Raw genomic sequence first — 14,005 nt, forward strand, 5'->3', positions numbered from 1 at the left:
CTGTGCTGAAGCTCTCAGGCTCGTCACAGTGGGGTGGAGATCCTCCACAAGTGGTGGGGAGAGGAGGAAACCCTGCCACAAGTGCTGCAGTCTGCTGCCTGCCCCTGTGAAAGGATGGATGTGATCAACTGTGGTTTTAATAAAAGCGTCAGAAGGGGAGGGGGCAGAGCTGGAGCTGGGCACTGGCTTTGGGCAGCCTGAGCCTGGTGTGTCTCTTCAGCAGGGCAAGGGGCTGGGTGTGAGGAGGGGGAGGCCTGGCTTCGTCCTTCCCCCTGCGATCCCCGACAGTTCCCAGGCAGCTCCCCTCGCTGTAAGACTACATGGGCCTTTATGACTTTTAGTCCAAGCTCATTTGGTATTTGCTGCCAGAATTCTCCCAAGGAATGTAGACAAGGAGTGGGAAATGGTGATTAATTTAGACAGCCTAAGCAGAGGACTCAGGATGGGCTCCCCATGTAATACAAGAAAGTTAACGGCTTGCTGATGTCCTTCTGTGAGTGAGTTGTGTAGCTGGGTTGTTTAATGGAGTGTTTAAAAGTTGTGTTGGCAACAGCCTATGAATAATGTATACAGGAATAATGAAATACCTTACTGATAAGAAACTGCTGATATGCTGGGGAAATTTCCATCAGATGTGAGAACAATTTTGAAAGGACTGTCTTCTTGGGATGCCCTTTATTTATGGTCTTGCTGCTTCAGAAATTGCATTCCATTATTAGACACTGTGTGTAAAGATGCCCTCTGCTGCCTCCACCTCTCTTTTCCAGCTTCCCCTCACTCCCTTTTCCTGTTGTCTGTAAAAGCTCTTGAATTTTGATGAATATAGGCCTTATCAACTACTTATTAATGCTAGTGTTGTGTCACGGAAATGCCCCATGATGCAGGAAGCAGAAATAGGGGCAAGAGCTTTGGAAAAAACCCCAATGTTTCTTTTGCCCGTTTTTTGGAGCATGGGCTCCTTGCGTGAGACAAGCACCCCAGAGTGTCACACATGGATATTCAAATTTTGATGGACTTTGAAGCGTGAACCCAGCTTCAGTGCCTCTAAAATCTTCCCTGTGTCCTCGTCCAGCACATGAGACCTCTGTGTACTCTGGCCATGAGTAGTGGGAAGTTGTTGTGATACTAAGCAACTAAATCTTGCTTGACCAAAGCAATGAGAAGACTGAGAGTGAACTCTTGCTTGCAGGGGAGCTCTGGAGGTTGCATTGCCTTAGTTGTAGGAGGAAACAGGCTTAAAAAGTCCTAAAAAGGTCCTAAAAGACCCCAGGACATAGCTCAGCCAGGCACGTGAGGCAATCACAGTTTCTTCCTCTGCTCCTTGTTTTGGCTCTCAGCTGCACTCCAGGAGAAAACAAAAATCATGGCTTTGTTTCTGGCGAGGGGTTTTCCCCACCTGCACTAAAATGCAGAAGTACCCCAGGAGGGCAGGTGAGCACAGTGCCCATCTTATCACCAGCTCGGTGTGTGGTAAGACCAGACCCAGCCTCTGGAGTCGGTAGCTCTGTGTGTGCCCTGCCTCTGCTCGGGCTTCGCTGTGAGCAGCCTCGTGCTCATACTGCATTTTTGGATCTGGATTTACACAGCAGAGCCCTGAGTCAAAACACTTCCTGCAACACGGGCAGTATGTTATGAGTGCAATGCTAGAACAAAGCAACAGGGCGTAATGCTGACATTAGTCAGCTGAGGAAGTGACATCCTCACCTGGGAGGCTGTGGTGGTGATGGGTTTTGAAGTCATGCGGTGATGCCAACAGCAAGCTCCAGGCACGAGGCTACAGGGCAGGAGAGAGAATGGGATAAAAGAGAGGTTGTATCCTCCAGGTGATCTGCAACTGGCTAAGCAAGAGGATTTGCCAAAATGCGAGGGAAGATCTGCACTTTCATGGGTTGGTTTGCTGCTGGGATACTCCTGAGGAGAGCAGTATTTTTGCAGCTGCAGGACAGGAGGTGTGTAAAAGGGATTAGTCAAAACACAAGATAGGTGGCAAATACCACAAGAAGAGTGTGAATGATGGCCTGAATGTTTTCACTTGAACAAATAAAGAGGAAAGGTATCTAAAACTCCCTCCACCTCCACCACCCACATCCCATGCTGCCAGACGAGAAGTGTTTTCAGCAGAGAGGGTCACAAAGGCCTAGGCTGAGGATTATGGTCAAGTTTAACCTGCCTTTCTCAGTGTAGAAATGCTGCTAGTATACAGGAAAGAGCAGCTTTCAAAAGGAAGGAGATGGTTCTGCTAGGCAGTATATTCCACTGATGCTTATGATGATCCTATTAACTTATTTTTAAATGCTTGTTTCTTTTAGGTGAAGAGCGAAGGCCCCAAACTGGTGCCCTTCTTTAAAGCCACTTGTGTCTATTTCGTCCTCTGGCTGCCAACTTCCAGCCCCTCCTGGTTCAGTGCCCTCATCAAATGCCTGCCCATCTTCTGCCTGTGGGTTTTCCTTCTGGCTCATGGAATTAACTTCCTGGTGTCACACCGGAGCGCCAGCCGCATCCTGGCAGGACTGATCTTCTCGGCGGTGGGGGACGCCTTCCTCATCTGGCAGGAGCAGGGCTACTTCATCCACGGTGAGTGTGGGGCCAGCCCAAAGGATGCCACCGTGCCCCCTGTCACCTGCTTTACTCGGGCATCGTTGCTGCGCCACGTGTTTCGTTTATTCACAGCTAAGCCCCAGGCAGTGGGCAGCACTCATCCCTTGACTAAAGCCCACCGTGGTGAGGAGTCACACCGTGGATGAGTCTTTCTGTTGAGGTTAGAGAGGTAATTGGGGCAGGTTTGGCTCCCTGGCACGTGCTCACAGCATCTCGGCTGGCTGGAGCTGGGAAGGTGGCATGGCAGAATCCCTGGGGAAGAGAAGGAAATGCTTGTGGCACTTGGCAGCTCCCGTGAAGCAACGGGAAGTATCTACCTCCTGTCTCCTGCATGGAGATCTGCCAGCCCAGAGCTGCAAGGATCAGAAATGTCCTCAGTGGAAAAGAGGTGGAGAGGGCCTTTATGTTTTGACAGACAAGCCCATTGCCTGGGGAAGATGTTTAAGTGGATGCTAGAAACCAAAGCATCAGAAATCTTGCCCTACTTGCAGGTTGGTCAGCATGAATCACGCAGCCTGTTGTACAAGACAGGTTTGTTTTGTGGGACATGCAGATGATGGGGACCAAGGACAGACCTTACCACAATGGCCTGTCTTTGCTACAGAAAGATGCACATCTCTCAGAACAAAACAAGCTTGTTTTACTTTGCTAGTTTGGGGACTAGAACACAATGATTTAGATTAATCATTTAAAGCCATGTTGGACCTGCCTCTAGCAACACTCTCCCTGGCCTTGGCTGTCAGAAGAATCAGCAGCAGTTGAGTCCTTCACTAAACTGACTGGTGGGGTTTCTGAAGTTAATTTAATCAGCACAGGGATCTCATCTAACACCCACCATTAACTGGCTGCTGTGACTGCCCCACTGGAAAATGTGATGAGATGATGAACTTTTCTGACTTGTGCTGTTGTCAGCTCTGAAAGTCAAAGGCTCATTTTATCCCCCTCTTGCGAGGTCAGTGTTTAGTTTTATTCTGGGATTCCCAGCAGCTTGCTCTTCATGAGAGGACAGTGTGTGCAATGCTAGATATGAAAGGCCAAATGCTCTGAATCTGGTTTCAATCCTGCTTCCCAAGGGCTTATCCCAATCTCATTAGAAGTTCATGTAGAAATTTTTACTGATTTTGGTGGGGTTTAGATAGGCCCTGAGAATTGGATCTACCTGACTGAACCTTGGGCATGTTGTTGAGGAGCTCCAGCCTGCTCTTGGGGTGCTGAATGTTGGCATTCCCACTGACAGGCCTCCTCCTGACAGGGGTACCCAGCTCAGCACAGGTCACCTCAGCCCAAGAGCCTGGGCTTCTCTTTTGCCTCCTGGAGTTGCTCCTTGCACTGTGGCTTGGAAAACATTCAAGGCCTGATGCTCATCATAACTGTTCTTGTACATGGACTTTTTTGAGCTTCTCCATTCCCATGTAGCTGGGATATCTCTGAGTTCCCTCTCCAGTTTAGCACTGTCAACCAGTCACAGCAATTCAGTATCTGGTTAACGTGTTTAAAACTGCAAATAAGTGGGATTTTTGACCCTAGTCTCACAGTTGCAAAGTGTTGCTTTGTGAGTTTTGACTCATTTTTCATCTTAAGGAGGAGAAAAGCTCTCTTGGAGCATTCTGGATATCTCAGCCTTCATCCTAGCCATCTCCTGCCTGCCTCAGTCCATGCTAATCTGAGCCACCATACTCTGTAGCAAAGTGTTAACATTTGTGTTCCAGCTGTTAGCAGATAAAGCCCCCCCAGCCCCCTTCATCCTTCACCTCTCCTGCAGAACACAGGTTCTGTTTAAAACTCTGCAGGCTGCTGTTGTTGGCCACTGACAGTGCTCAAGCTTTTGACACTGTCATTTGTGGCAATTTGAAATTTCAGGAGAATCAGAGGAAATACTAGATAAAAATCTACTTTCTGTTCAATTTCTACAGCATTGGGACTGACAAAAAAGGGCTGGGAACTAGGCTGATTTGAACAGCTTTGGGGACAACGAGTTTATAAAAGGACATTTGTTCATTACTTCACAGGGAATTGAGAGCCTGGGAACCTGCTCCTGGCACAGCTGACTTTTTTTTTTCATTTTTGCTGTTTCAGTCCACTAATAATACACTATTTTCTGATTAGTGTCTTGCTGCATGTAGAAGATACTTCACAGTGTTTACATCCAGCTCCTTTGATAGCAGGCACTATTAACCAATTTATGCATTTGTTGAAGACAAGGACTAAAAAAAAAGACCTTATTGCCTCCCTGAGGGAAACTCCGGGGGCAGGGAGGGGGGAGGAAACCCAGGGAAAGGAAGTGGACAGACAGGAGAAGGGCTGATCTGCCTGATGTGGTTGGCAGGACCAAGCTAAAGGCTGAGAAATGCAAGAGAAATTCATCCACCTCCCTGTGCAGCTGTCACAGGTTTTCCAAGTTCCTGGCTTGATTTGTGGGTGTTGAATGAGCGAACCTGAGAGCTGACTGCCTTGTTTGTGACCAGCCTCAACCACATATCACAAAACTCCTCCTGCCTTTCTGGGCTTCTGCTTGGCTGCTGCATCCTGTCCTCCTCTCCTCCTCCTCCTCGTTGCCAGCTGCCTGCATGAAGGACAACACATTCTTCAGTTCCCCATCCCAGAACTCTCCATAAAATGCCACTGGAGGAAAAAACACTCCTCACTGCTAGGGTGAAGTCACCTTCTTCTCCTTACTGCTCATGGGGCTCTACACTTTCCTGCACTATAACACTATAAGCAGCTCTTGCCCTAAATTCCTCCTCAGTTTCCTCAGTGCTGTGCCCATGATGTGTAATAGCTGTGAAACGTCAACTCCTCCTTGCCCTCCCTTGCACCTCTCTTCCTCCCCCTTCACACTGTCCATATTCCCCAGCCTCACCTTGCAGACCAGATCCCCAGCAGCTCCCTCCCTCCTGCCAGTTCCCCTCTCATCCCACCATGGCTGAGCTTTCAGTAGATGTCTGATTTGGTCCTTCCCAAAGGCAAGGAGGCACTTCTTCTTTGAGCTGCCTCAACACAACAGCATTAGGATGAAGAAATGGCTGGCAGCAGCAGTTTGTACACATTGTGCTTTAAATGTAAACAAGTGTCCTGCTGGAGGACTCGGCTTCCCAGATCTTTACAGCTGCATGAAGAACATCCAGCTACTCTAATAACCCCACCAGCACAAAGTGGGACATCCTGCAGCTGCACCACGTGTGGGTCTGGGGACTAGAGCAGAGGAGCTGGACTCTGGGGCCCATTATCTCCAGTTGGCATGACAGCTACTTGTTGCCAGCTGTACCAATACATCATGACACTTTTTGTCAAATGGATTGGTAGCAAGTTAATAACACACAGGCAGAACCTTCCAACACCCACATCTGACACTTCTCAGGGGTGTTGCACTTCAAAGGAAAGCCGGCGTTTTATTTTCATTGATTGATTCCAGGTAAGGTTCATCTGAATATTGCAAATAGCCATAAACTTGTTGGTGCAGTCCCTGAAACAGGCCAGCTGCTTCTGTCCAGCTTCACTTTCTCCTAGCTATGGGCAGAGATGGAGTAGGGACCAGATTTAGTCCCTGAGTGCCTTTGGGTTTGTGGCTAAATCCAGTCAGGTTTTGTGTCTGCGTTTGGAGGGGTTGGTACCTTTGTTCACATTTTGTTCCTACACTTCTCTGACTCCAGCCTGCCTGTTCCACACGTGACACAAAAACAAAACACTTGGGATAGTTTGAGCGGATAATCTTTGGTCTGTTTTGCCCCCACCCTTCCTTTCAAAGAAGGGCAGGAGGAACCACTGGAAAAACAAGCTTCATTCCTTCTGCAGCAGCTCAGCTCACCCGGCCTCCCAGCAGAAGGGCTTGCATCACAGTGGAGCTCTACTTGGCTGCTGTGGGAGATGTGCTGGGTTTTTTTCTTAGGGCAGGAGCTTGGTACTAAGGCTGATCTATACATAGATTTTTATATTGAAACAGGCCCAGGTGGTCAGTATGACTGCCACTGAACACGTTAAGGGTTGTAACACTGCATGGACGTTAAGCCTGTGCTCGTTGTAGCATGTTTAAAACCCAATATAGCAACGTTCTCTCCTGCTGCCAACTGCCTGTCACTGATGAAAGGCCACCCTTGCTGTGTCCACGCCTCTTTGCAGGTCTGCTGATGTTCGCCATCACACACATCCTGTATTCCTCAGCCTTTGGCATGAAGCCTTTGGACCTCAAAGCCGGCTTGTTGATGGGCCTCGTCTGCAGCTCCTGTTACGCCTTCCTCTACTCCTACCTCTCCGGCCCCTTCACCTACCTGGTGGCCGTCTACATCGCCCTGATTGGCTTCATGGGCTGGCGGGCGGTGGCTGGCATGCAGCTGTGCAACGACCTGTGGACGTGGACCAAGCTCTCGGCCTGCATCGGCGCCATGCTCTTCATGGTGTCGGACCTGACCATCGCCCTCAACAAGTTCTGCTTCCCTGTGCCCTACTCCCGCTTCATCATCATGGCGACCTACTATGCAGCCCAAATGCTTATTGCACTCTCAGCTGTAGAGAGCAGAGACGAAGAGGACTTCAGAAAGAGGAGCTAAGTGGCGTGCCAACGGTCTGTGAAGAACATGGGTTATATCTCAGGTGCTGTAGCTGCATTCACCCCTGAGAGAGATCTCCATTTCTCTAGGCACATTGGTGATGTTGATTTTGCTTCTTTGAAGCATTACCTTTGGGTTTGTTTTTTTTTCAATGGCTTTCTCTGAATTCAGCTTACTTCAGCGTGGAGTCCACATCAGAAAGCTTAGACTGGCCCTGCAGTAGCTACTCATTCAACTTTTCTTCCTTGGAAGTGCTGTGCTACTGCATTTTATATGTTAAGTCTTGAATCTGATGCTGAATGTCTGGGAAGAGGAGGGCTGATGGAAAGGAGGTTTGGCCATGTGCTGTACTAGAAGACTTGCTTTCAGTAGTAGGTGGACAGGCACAGATATCTGCTAAGATCATAGGTAAAAGTGAATTTAACCAACATTTGTCTCATTCTGTGGATTACAAGCTCAGTACACAAACTGGAGCTATTGCCTCTGCTGAAAGGAAGCCTGGAGATAGAGTCAAACCAGCATATCCAGGTGAGGGCTGAGCTGTGGAGTCAGCAGCAGGTGGGGCAGCCCCCAGCAGAACCAGCCCACCAGCAAAGCCCCGAGCAGAGGGCAGGAGCTGTGCCCACATGCAGTGCTGTGTGCTCTGATCCTGGCCAGTCACTGCTCCCGGGCAGGTGTGGCTGGGAACCAGTGTTGTCACGTTTGGCTGTACTAGGAGTTTGGTGGGATTTCATGAGCTTCTAGGGAACCAGGCCAGTGCATTCTCCCCGACCATGCGTGTGCAGGTCCGTGGTGTCTGCAGCCACCAGTGATAGCTGAGATCTAATGAGCACATCAGGAGTTTGAACTTTTACAGCAGGACTTAGAGAGTGTGTCTTACTAACACCTGCCCGTAGTACAGCAGGCAGGACTCTAACCTTCATGCCTCTCCTCCCCAGAATCCTAACAAATAATATTCCATTTACTCATTCAGCTTTACAGTACTGCTGCTTGCAGTATCTCTCTCAGATCTTCATCTGAGCATCCCCTGTGGTCAAAGCTCCGAGTTTGGGTGTGGACTGTTGCATTTTGCCAGCTGGTGGCAAATAATCAGCTTTGCACCATTTGTTTTTGGAAAGGTCCTTTTCAGCAGAGCTCCCTGAGAGGCACTGTCCTGTGTTCACAGCACCTGCTGCTTCCTTCTGGAGCTCACAGGGACACAGCCCGAGTACACCATCAGGGCTGGGGAAGCCTGGTGAATTCTCATCCAAATCCTTTGACTGGTTTGTCTGCTCCTCTTGCTGAACCAAAATTTCTTCTGACTTCAGACTCTCACAAAAAGATAGTGGAAGAGGTTGCCCTGATTTTTAATCCAAGTTCATTTGTGATCATACATACATTTTTTCCTCTTATACAGGATATTTAACAACAAGCTTTGTTTCTGTATGAAACATCTTGAATGTGCTTCTTCCTTCTGTCCATCCTAGGGCTGCTCCCATGGGCTGAGATGCTTCCCCAGTGGCTTAAGACACGAGTGCCTTGTAATCCTTTTCTTTTAAGGAATACAAGGAAGCTTGTTGAGTGTTCCTGAACCTCTCCAATCCTGCAGCCACACAGGGACCACCAGAGCAGACTGCCCAACTCCACTCCATGCACATGCTCACAGGAGGAGCAGCCCTCCAGACCAGCCCCATGGGCTGAAGATCCCCCTGGTCTCCATAGCTGGCGTGCCCAGACCATTCCAGGCGAGTGCCTGGCACCAAGTCCCTGGCACAGGCAGCAGAGCAGGAGCTCCTCTTTGGGAGGAGTGTGGCAGGGTCAGGGAGCAGCTGAGGAAACCCCAGCAGCCTTGCCAGCTTTTCCCTTGGTGCTGAGAGCTGCTAAGTGGGTCTCCTGCTCCTCCCCAGCCTTGTGTGGTGGGACAGGGTGGGGAATAGGCATTGCCTCCCCACGACTCCTGCATTAGTGCAAACGTAGCCAGTATTACAAAGATCTAGGTTAGCCATCCTGACCCTGGAGTCATCTGCTGCTTTTCAGACAGAGATCAGAAGGGTCAGTGGCAGGACTGAGAGGGAAAGCATTGTAAATGGCACAGTCCATGTAATCTCTTCCTTTTAATGCTGTTGTGTAATATTGTCAGTATTCATTCACTAGCACACTGGGGCCCGCCTGGAGTAAACTGCTAAGGGGATTTAGAGCTAGAAAACATCTTCATTCATCAGCATTGCTTATCTGCTGGCCACAGCCTGAACCCTGCAGCGCAGCTCTTTGCGCATGTCTCCCACTCTTACTCAGCTTGACTGTCTGCAAATCTCTTCCTGCAACAGACTGACCCAGCTAAGAGGAAGTCTGAGCATTTGGGGTGCTCCCCACCGTCCTCCCAGCGTGTGAGCAAATGGCACATTTCACTCTGATTTACAGTCCCCTGTTAGGGGTCAGTCCAGCACACTCAGTCCTTAGCTGGCAGTTCCTCAGAGGAGCCTCCTGCACCTTGAGTTTCCCTTTGCTTTGAGGAGAACATGTGCTAAAGCAAGCTTTATTTAAAAGTTAGAATTTTGATCATCTCTTTCTTCTGCTATAGAAATTAGTATTCTTCAGTTTCCTGAAGATTGCTGAGTTGCTTTTCTGTGTGTTTTTTCATCTTGGCTTGCTTTCTTATCCTGCTCCATCACTGACCACTGGATACTTGCAGAAAAGGATCTTTTAAGTGTTATCAGGAGGCCTGCACTCTCCTCCCCACTGGTGGCCAGGGTCTCTGGGTGGCTCTGGCTGGGGGAGCAGAAACGTGTGCAGCCCACATGGGCTGTTGTTCCCTCACTGTCCCCTCACCTGGAGTGTGCTGGCTGGGACACATCCTGGTCCCAGTGCTGCAAGGGCTTCAGCCTTCCTGGGACCACGAGGCAGAGCCCTTGCATATGAAGTCAGCAGGAGTCTAAGCTGGCTTGGAGATTGGCCAGTGAAGGCTCTCAATCTTCAAAATCTCTCTCCTGCTCTGCAGTCATCCTTTAATCCATATTATTTGAATGAGACCATTTTCCTGGAGGCTCTTTCCGGCTGAGAAGAGACCACCTGCCGTGGACACGGATTGGACACAATTTTCTGTTTCATAATCCCTGAGAAACACTAAGCAGTGCTGACAGTCTGTTAACTACATTTTTGGGGGGATTAAAACTGTTCCCTCAGCCCCAGTGAGGGCACTCTTCATTTTGAAAGAGGGCAAATAAGAGGTGGGAATGCCATGACTGCAGCACTGCCTGTGGGGACCTTCCTGTTGTCTCTTTGCACTGTAGAACTGCAAGGTTCAATCCGTTCTCCTTTTCAGGGGTACAGTCTTCAAGAAGTACCCAGTCTTTGGCCCAGGGACATTACAAAGGGAATGAAGCAACCCAGCAGTGTAGCGTGCCTGGTCCCAGCAGCTTCAGCTCCTTTGCTTGCCAAGTACAGAGGTTTTCTCATCACATGGCTGTATTCAGGCACCCCTCTGTAATTCCCAGCTATGGGCTCTTCAAAGATTTCTGGTCACGTAGGTTTGATACTAACACCAGGATGTTTTCAGCTTGCTATCATGGTAATTTTGGGAGCTGTTCTGGAAGCAGCAGATCAAAGCAAACAGCAACTGTAAACTGTAAAGCTCAGTGGCAGATGCCTCTGTCTCTTTGCTTGGTTTCTGGACACAGAGAGGGGCTTTTTTAAGCAGAGGCATCGTGTGCTCCTGGAAAAGGGTGGGAAGTTGCTGGCTTCTCACGACAGAAATCCTCCTGGGTATTTCTCCTGCCTTTTATCCATGCTTGCTCCTTTTATGGCCTTGGGTAAATCACTTTAATTTTCTGGGGCCAGGTCCTCATCTGGTGTAAAAAGCAACAAGTGTGTAAGGGCCAGTGCTGCGCCAGGTTACAACAGCAGGGGACCAGGCCCTCACCCCCTTTCTAAAACAGGGACATTAGCACCTACCTACCTCACAAGGATGCTGTGAGGGTTAATGCTCATACAGCACTTTGAAGACGTAAAGTGCTATAAAAGTCCCAAGTATTATCCTACCTTAGTGTTAAAAGTGCTTTTAGGGATCTGGAGGCTTTCCCTTCGAAAGCATGGAACGTGTAACTGCCTTTTCAGTTTGCATCAGGTGGAAAGCAAATGCAAACTATTTATTTATACTGGTTAACAGGATGGGCTCAGCAGCACTTGAAACTGTGAGCAGGGTTTAGCTTAAAAGTCTGAACTCTTATTATTTCAGTTTTTCAAATGGTTTTTAGTTCTTCTAAAAGCCTCAACCAAATTCTTAGATGTGAACCTTGCATCCAGATCTTGCAGCCTCGTCTTATCCCTGACTGTTAGCTAGCATAATCTAATCCAGCCAAAACACAGTGCACTCACAGCCTGCTATGGCTGTGGGAAAGACTGGAACAGAAAATGAAGTCATTCTGTTCAGCCTTCATTCTGCAGAAGGTCAGCTAGGTTCCATGGGACACTTTGCAAAGGGAGGTTTTGTTTCTGTGATTTTAATAGTACAGCAGAAGGGGAAGGCCTTGATGGAGTCAAGAAGGTCAAGCCATCCTTCCTGAAATACTTCCTTTCCACGTGAATTGAAGAAATAGCAGGTTCTGCAGTGAAGGAAGTGCTTGTACCACCAGCCCTAGGGCCCAGAACAAAAGCTGATCTAGAGATAGAGCTCTGACATCACCACGTTCTCAACTAATAGCAAAGTACCACTGTTCACTGAATTCAGATATGGGCCACAGCTAGGAACTACTCAGTGCTGGTAGCACTAGCTGTTGTGCAGACACAAGTGAAGGCCAGGAATGACACGCCAAGGAGAGTGAGCTGTGTGATGTGAAATGGACCATAATTTTGAAGCAGCTGCAGTAAAATCTTATCTTAATATGAACTGAGAAGCAAACACAATGCAAATTTTTATGGTTTCTTTAAACTGTTTGATGGGTTTTAGTTCTCTTAGTGTGGAGGAAATTTTCCTTAATGTTATTTTATTTTTGCTTTTATTGTAAAGAATAAAAATATACAACTCTGTGTAAGACTATGAGTGAAAAAAGGTGACCATTTGGCAGGACTGCCAAAACTTCTGTGGCTTGTATTGTTTCTGTGGTGACACTATGCTGCTGTAGGATGAGCTACTGGAGTGGTGTGATGGCTCAACAGTGAGGCTGAAGCACAAGGCCAGTCTCACACCAGAGGGATGCAGGGGCTGAGCCACCCAGCGTGCAGCAGGAGCACAACTGGGCCAATTCCCATCAGCCGAAAGACAGGGAAAGCACCAGGAAAGAAAAGGAACTTTCCTGACAGACAAAAAGCAAGAAACCAAAGGCAGCCCCGTGGGCAATGGTGCTGAACCAGTACAAACACCCACAATCCAGACCTTGTGTGTGCAGGCTCCTGCTGGCCCAGGCCTTGCTCCTCATTCCCCTGGGGGGGCTCGCTCCCAGTCCGTGGTGCTGGCAGGGTCAGGCCAGCAGAACCCGATGCTTTGCTGAGTACAATTCCAACCCTAGAAAACAAAACAAAAAGCAAATGTCATTGGGAAAACGGTGGCTCTGCCTGGCTGAGTGTGCAGAACACTGGACTCCATGTCTTGTACCCTGCTCCAGCCCCTCTCCCAGGGAGAGGGCACTGACAGATGGCCCCAGGAGCCAAGCCCTGTGCCACGGCTGAAGGTCTCCAGCTCTTACTTCCCTCCCTGTGACTGTGGGGGTCACCACCTGCAGTGCAGCCACTTCATCTCCCATCTTTTCTTAACACAGTTTTATGTTGATTTTACTGTTTTAACTCTATGTTTGGAATGTATTTTTTTTTTTCTCATTTCTTCTGTGTGTAACAGCAATTAAAAAATATTAATTTACTGGGTATTTTTACCATGCAGATACAATGTCTCTGTGCTCATTTTCTGCTTCTGTGACAGCTTCAGCATGGAGTATGTCACCAACTGAACCCCCATAGCAGGCAGTTTATGCCACTGTGATGCCCCTCAGTCATGTGGGTGGCCCTGGGGCTGCCCAGCACCCCACTGAAGCTGACAGACAGCTACAGTACTCCTGTCTGGGGAGCCCTGAAACACAGCCACGTGTACCTCACAGACCACATCCGACACAAACCACCAGGCTCCTGTTGCAGCAGGTCTCGGGTGCCCTGGAGCACACTCCCCCTCACCACTCCAGCCACTCCTACACACAATGGCTGTTTGTCCACACTTCCAGGCAGAAGGCAGCTTGCTGCTAAATATTGCTCTGGGAAAGCTGCTTGTTGCCCAGAAATCCCAGATAAAAGATCACGTCTCTCTTTCTTCCCACCCCAGCAAAATTTCCAGGAGGAAAAAGTAGGGTAGTAATGGACATTTTTCTGTGGCTGGGGATCTGATGCCAGTTTCTTCAGCTGTTTGATGCAGTGGCACAGATACTTGGTATTATTAATCTTACACCATGCCATCTGTCACCAGTGGAACAGGTTTCAAGGATTTACAGCATAGAAACACAGGGTGTGTGACTGTTCCTAATACATTAAATAGATCTGCTTGCAGGCTTAATGGAGGTGCCTTCATGCTCCCCTTCTGAACTGGAGTTCTTCCTCATGTGAGAATGAATCAGTACCAGGCAGAAGTACTACCAAATTCTTTTCAAAACAGCCTAAAGGGGGGTTGACAGGAGGCAAAAGTGGGTGCTTCTTTCCTCTTTAATTTTGTCTTTTACAATTCCTTTCAAAAACTTAGGAGACCTGCTGGGAGGAGCATTCCATTGCCTTACACCTCCTTCCCAGCTCCAGATGGAACACGAGTGGCAAAAGAGTCTCAGACTGAGCATGTGTCTGTGGCTGCCCACTGCTGTGCTTTTAGTACACAACTGACTCCTGGAAGAGTTCAGTCTAAATGAAAATATAAA

The 14,005-nt window shown here is 48.6% G+C and overlaps 1 protein-coding gene across 1 annotated transcript; it reads left to right on the plus strand.

Annotated features, from left to right (window-relative positions):
* Nucleotides 1-2,309: 2,309 nt before the first annotated feature.
* Nucleotides 2,310-7,142, plus strand: TMEM86A (transmembrane protein 86A; the record flags this gene model as incomplete). Its single annotated transcript, XM_008937127.1, has 2 exons — nucleotides 2,310-2,574; nucleotides 6,715-7,142. Coding segments are annotated over 2 exons (693 nt in total), but the record flags the coding sequence as incomplete, so codon positions are not given.
* Nucleotides 7,143-14,005: the final 6,863 nt, after the last annotated feature.

The sequence above is a fragment of the Merops nubicus genome, unplaced genomic scaffold (genome assembly GCF_000691845.1).
Source record: "Merops nubicus isolate BGI_N331 unplaced genomic scaffold, ASM69184v1 scaffold26443, whole genome shotgun sequence".
NCBI lineage: Eukaryota > Metazoa > Chordata > Aves > Coraciiformes > Meropidae > Merops > Merops nubicus.